A 6,202-nucleotide genomic window follows, 5' to 3' on the forward strand; every position below is an offset into this window, starting at 1 on the left:
CTGGCACTCGGGGAAGCCAGCAGTTCCTGTAGTGAATGATACACAAAATCTCATTACGGTTGTCTAATTAGAGCAGTGGTCAGTAGATAAGATACTCTGCTGCGTCATGTGCTTCATGCAGTCATACTGAAACGTTTGGAAACTAGCGATTGAAAGTACTGTAAGACTGTAATAAAACACCGAAGGCCAGTTGTTCAGACTTCAGACAAGCAGAATAACCGGACAGTATGCGCATATTCCTTTCAATTGAATCATGAATCAGATTTGCCTATCAAACATACAATCACTCCAGTCCCTACGATTAATACGCTAGTAGAACTTCATACTCATCAGAGGGGACTCTGATTACCAATGAACCTAAATCTTTGTACCACTGGTGGCAATACCACCCTACAACTCGATAACAATCTTGTGAACCCTCTCCTTGGGCATCTTCTCCAGCCGAAGAACCACCAGCCCTGAGGAAGAATCATAGGAGAACTCCAGCTGAGCTGAACCCAGCATGCACTTCCTTGGCCTGACTGAAGAGTAGGCACCGAACCTTCCACAGCCCTTCACCTCCATGCACACCAATCCGACAGCCTCGGAGCCCGAAGCGGAACCATTACTGCCGTCGAGCAGCTTTGCGCCGCCGAGGAGGTGGTAGGTCAGGCCTTCCACCGCCCCGCCACTATTGAACATGTCGACCAGCCCGATCGGGGCGAACCTGAAACCAGGTGCCAAGTCCTGCAGGAACATAAGTACATACAATTTCGTCAGTCACTTGTCCACCAACTTCACTAATTCACATCGCTTGCCAAACGGGCACTGACTGACCTTGATCGGTGACACGGTGAGGATGTCATGTTCCAGGACCTTGAGAGAGACGGGCAACGCCGCACCGCACGGGAGGACGACGAGGTCGCCATCGGCATGTTGGTACACGGCGCAGTCGCCGTTCCATTCGGGGTCCGTCGCAGCCTCGGAGATGAGGTGGACGTCGCTGCCCTTGACGCCGCAGGTCAGGGCCTCGGTGCCGGTATGGTGGAAGGTGTTCTTCTTCTCCACGGAGCTCCACGCCGCGCCCTGGCAGTTGTACACGCCGAGCACGCCGGTGAACTTGTTCATGTTCCATATCTTGAGCAGGCTGCAGGAAGGAAGGATTGCCATGCCATGGCATTGTCACTTGTCAGAACACACAGTTGCTCAAAAGTGAACAGACAAAAAATTCAGCAAAAGGGGTTCGGGGGCTCACCTGACGCCGTCGCGTGCCGGGTCGGTGAACAGGCAATCCTTGGTCGGCCGGCCTGGCAGACGCGCGCGGAGAATGGAGCCGTCGGGCAAGACGATCTTCTTGAGCAGCTCGAAGTTGTGCTTCCCGGGTGCATCACTGCAAACATCACCAAGAACACACAATTCAGCAATCGCTTTCAACCAGACATAGGCATAACAATGCTGAGGATTCTGAACCGACAACCAATGCTGGAATGAATTGACCAACCTGACGTAGACGGGGCCTCCGCTGATCGCGCGGGCCGAGCCATGGTAGTCGCCGGCCTGGTGGAGCGAGTGGAACATGTCCCAGTCCGGGAGCATGAACTCGCCGAGGAACACGCTGTTGTACGCCACCGAGGCGATATGGATCGTGTGCGACACGGGGTCCCTCGGGTAGAAATCATCTGACGCCCTCACCACCGCCGTCTGCTTGGAGCTGCCGGTTGGTCGCATCAGCATCAGCATCAGATCGGTCAATGGTTCCATGAAAAGTCCCCAGATTTTCATGGTCAGAATTGTGAGAGCGAAGAGATCGGATCGCGTACCAGTAGAGGGCGTCGGTGTTGTGGCTCATGCAGGCGATGATGCCGTTCTCCGGAAAGTTCTTGGCGATGGAGGCGTCGAGCGCCTGGTGGTACTGCCTGGTGAGCTGCACGCGGCCGCCGTGGCCAGCGCCGAGCGTCTCCAGGATGCACTGCACGTCCACCTTGACGCCGTCGACTCCGGCGGCGGCGAGGTACGCGTGGAGCTCGTCGTAGAAGCGGTACACGGCGCGCGGGTGCACGAGGCCGAGCCCCTGCACGGTGAGCACGTCGGTCTTCATGCCGGGCTCGTTCTCCATGACGCCCGGCGAGACCTTGGGGAACTGCATGCTGGAGCGGTAGTGCTCCGTCCCGGGCTCGCCGGGACGGACGCCGCCCCAGTAGCCGGTGATCGCGTGCCAGACGTAGACGTACTTGAGTCCGTACTCCTCCTTCGCCGCGCGCACCACCGTCTTGATGCCGGCGGCCGGGTCGTCCACTTTCTGGAACTTGCTGTTCTCCTTGATGCCGGTGAGACGAGACAGGAGGGGCGGCTTGTCCTCTCCGGCAGGTTCGTCGGTGTCGGTGGCGGACTTGTCAGTGGTGACGGACTGCCAGCCGTCGTCGATGATGACGAACTTGGGCGGCGCGCCGCCGGCGATGAGGCTGCGGAGCCCGGCCTCAACGCCCTCCTGGGTGACGTCCTGGTAGAAGGCGTCCCAGGTGCACCAGCCGAAGTAGTCGACGATGCCCGGGAGCTTCTTCTCGGCGCGGACCCGGAACGTCCTGAGCGCGGACTTGGCGGCGGCGACGGCGCCAGAGATGGCCGCAAAGGGGTCGGACTCCGCGGCGCCCACGAAGAGAGCGCGCTCGAAGGACGCGGCGCGCGTGTCGGCGTCCCCGCTCTCGATGCAGAGCTCCAGCGCGTCGCCGGCGCCGCCCTGGAGGCTGGCACGGAACGCGCCCTCCACGAGGGGCAGGAACACGACGTACGCCGCCGCGGCCTCATCGCCGGCGGCGCCCTTGGACTCGACGAGCAGGAACTGGGTCTCGTGCGGGACGTCGCCGCCTTTCTCCCCCATCCGCTGTGCCATCCACCAGAGCTTGAACCGGAAGCACGCCATGAACCGCACGCCCCTGCCAAATCGCCAGCCAGAAATCAATGCCAGTTGGCAACACTAACAATTGGGTCGGATCTCGGATCGGGAAAAAAATCACCACTTTTCCCGCTCTTATTCTCTGATTGATGAAGAATCGTACGTACCTCAGGTCGCCGAGGGAGACGACGTGCCGGGCGGCCGGCTCGGCGAAGTCGGCGCCAATGAAGACCCCGTCGACCGCTCCCCCCGCCGCCGCCGACGAGGCCACCACTGCGTCCGGCACCCCGGACAGCACCGTCCGCCCGCATACCGACAGCGTGCCGCCGGCGAGCTTGACGGACGAGACGACCGTCATCTCGCCTTCCTCTCTCGTGCTCCGGGACTGCTGCTGTGTCGGCGAGACTCTGCTCGACGTCGCCGCCGACCCCTTGGCCGCCGCGAGAGTCGTAAACGAACACCTGCTCCCGGATCCAACACAACAAACACGACAAAATCAACACCGTTGCCAACCGGTAGACTGAAACAATAACAAGAACACCGGCGATGGCAGAAACGAATTCGGGACGGATTTACACGCACCGAGCCGGGGTGGTGGGAGGAGGAGGGAGCGGACACGGAGGCGAGGCGCGCAGCGAGGATGCGAGGAGCAGCGGGCGGGAAGGGAGGGTATATATACGGCGCGGCAGAGAAGATGGGATGGATTTGGAAGATGACGAGGACGCGACGGCCCTGCTGCAGCTGGAGCTCAGCCTCAGCGCCATAGCTGACATCGGTGGCGGTTAAACTCTGTTGCTGCTCGTATCGTAGCCTAGGCAGCGCACGCGCGCGCGTGCGCGCGAGCACGTTCTCGATGGGACCGGATCGGATTGGGTGACGAGCGGGTGGGTGAGGCCAGTGGCCTGTGGCCCTGTGCTCGTGCTGTGGTAGGTCAGGGTTGCCCGGTTGGTCCTGTTCATATCCGGCACGGCAAAGCTTCCGTCTAGGCCGACGCATTTGGTGGCTTGACGCATTCGGTTGGCCCTGTGCTCGACGCGGGGACCGACGCGGCGCTATGGATGGGGCCGAGGCTGCCACGGCGGATCCGCGACACCGGATTCAACCGCGGTAGGTTGACCTTAGGATTACACAGCTAAGCAATTCATTAGGGCCCATTTGACCATCTGGAACACAAATTTTTCGAAATTATATAGAAATTTCACACAAAATTTACTTATTTTCATAGGAAAACACAAGAAACTAGAAAAAAAAACCCATATTTTAAATATTTGTGGCCCTCCGAAGTTGGCAATTTAAGGCGGTGAGAGGAGAAATTCATTAGATTTGCTATGACTGATTTACATCTAAGAAATAAATGGTGGCATATCATGGAGAAATCATAGAAAATTCACGCAAAATATCTCAAAGGAACGTACTATGGATTTAGGGAGTGGTCTCTTTGGGGCGAATGGTTTGAGCCAATGTTTACACCACATCCAATCCACCATCTATAGCAGCAAGAGAAAGAAGAGGCTGTGGCGGTGAAACCGAAGGTAATGGCAACCGTTCTGGTGTTGGACTGAGCTTTTTGGTGAAGATGTCGTCACCTTGTCATCGCTTCCTTTCTTCTCTCCATCTGCCATTGCCGTTGTGGCATGTGTCTCCATGGATTATGTCGATGACTTGCACAACTAGCATAAGTGACGACTTGCCACACACCTGCTGTAGGATCTCTGGTTAGCCTAGAGGGAGGATGAATAGACGTGTCAAAACAAACGTTCAAACTTTTATCAAATTCGCCCTGCGGCACTGCGCTTTGGAGGGCGACACTGTCGGACTACGGCACTGCTGGGCTAGAACAGCGGCATTGCCGCACCTGCAGACAACTTCGAGTCACAGTTCAAAATCCATGAACGAAAACTTAGATCGGAGAAATTTCCCAGCTTACTGCAGGTATGACAATCACAGATCAAGAGCTAGAAGTAGTAGGAGTACCACATACAAGTAGATCGACTAGAAACCCTAGAAATCACCTCAACCACAATATGTCATGCAAGTAATGAAAATCAAGCACAAGTGACACAATGATTTATCCCGTGGTTCGGCTCGCCACTAAGGCTTGCCTACCTCCATGTTGTTGAGGTTAGCTACTAAGGCTTAAGGCTTTCCAACCCTTCCTTGTTCTCAAGTCAAGAAACTTAACTCTTGAGATGAGGGGTGAGTTTACTAGCTTCAAGAGATTATTACAAACCCGTCGGGGCTGCCACATAAGTTGCCAAACTCCACGGGCGACTCTCTAGCCGGCTAGGAGCCAAGCTCCAAGAGTAACAAACACAACCGTCGGCCAAAACATGAACCAAGTGCTCTTTAGAGTTGGAGAATCAATGGAGCTACTCTCTAATCGAGTTTTGGACCCTTTTCCCTCAAGGATTAATGGGGAAATCAATGGATTGGCTTAGGGGCTTGAGGTCAACAATGGAGAAAGAGAGAGAGAGGGTTCCAAATCTGTTTTGGGCGTGCTGAAGTGAGGAAGAAGAGGCAGTGTACCATTAGGAAGAAAGGGGAAGGGTATAAATACCCCTCAGCCCCCAACTATCATATAAGTCACGGCAGTGCCACGGCTCAAGTGCGGCAGTGCCGCACTGCGGCAGTGCCTCTCTTCAAATATGGTAGTGTCGTACCACGCATGACAGCAAAGGTAAGAATGAAGTGTAGACTGTCTTGGCTGTGAATCTGAGGATGCATGTGTATATTTGAGCATTTGGTAGCACATATTAGCTTAAGCATTGTGTCCTCCTTTATAGTACAGCTTTTTCTATACTCAAATTCAAAATATAAAAGAATTTAAACCTCCTTTGAGTTTGAAGCCATCTACATTTGTAATTGGGGGCTCCTCCGTTTCGTGTAGCATCCTCGAAAATGAATTCCCTGCTTGTCATCTCGATAAATCTCATTAGTTCTCTAATTGCGTGGTCATTATCACAAAAACCCATAATTAGGGCTTGATTGCACTTTCACCTGCTCTATGTCCATATGGAAAGGAGGTAGAATATGGAAGGGAAGTAGCACCGGAGACTACCATGAGACTGCAAAGGAAAGCTTAGCGCGAGTGGGCAATTCTCTTATATTCCAACACTCCCCCTCACGTGGAGGCTCCCTCAGGCCTCAGACGTGGAATAGGAGCGAGCAACAATTATTTTATTTAATTACGCTAATCATGATTCGAATCCGAGACCTGTGGCTCTGATATCATATTGAGTTATATGCACCGACCAGTTCAACCCAAAAGCTTAAGTTGATGGAGAGACGTGGACAATTCACTTATATTCCAACAAGTGGAAACGATTACGA

The 6,202-nt window shown here is 54.7% G+C and overlaps 1 protein-coding gene across 1 annotated transcript; it reads right to left on the minus strand.

Annotated features, from left to right (window-relative positions):
• Window positions 1–201: 201 nt before the first annotated feature.
• Window positions 202–3,762, minus strand: LOC136527382 (probable galactinol--sucrose galactosyltransferase 6). The gene is made up of 7 exons (XM_066520090.1): window positions 3,455–3,762; window positions 3,040–3,333; window positions 1,800–2,912; window positions 1,481–1,690; window positions 1,235–1,369; window positions 817–1,126; window positions 202–726 (listed from the first exon to the last, which is right to left on the minus strand). The coding sequence occupies exons 1-7, from the start codon at window positions 3,643–3,645 to the stop codon at window positions 391–393; spliced, it is 2,589 nt and encodes an 862-aa protein (XP_066376187.1). The 5' UTR covers window positions 3,646–3,762; the 3' UTR covers window positions 202–390.
• Between the last annotated feature and the right edge of the window lie 2,440 nt (window positions 3,763–6,202).

The sequence above is a fragment of the Miscanthus floridulus genome, chromosome 19 (assembly GCF_019320115.1).
Source record: "Miscanthus floridulus cultivar M001 chromosome 19, ASM1932011v1, whole genome shotgun sequence".
Classification (NCBI taxonomy): Eukaryota; Viridiplantae; Streptophyta; class Magnoliopsida; order Poales; family Poaceae; genus Miscanthus; species Miscanthus floridulus.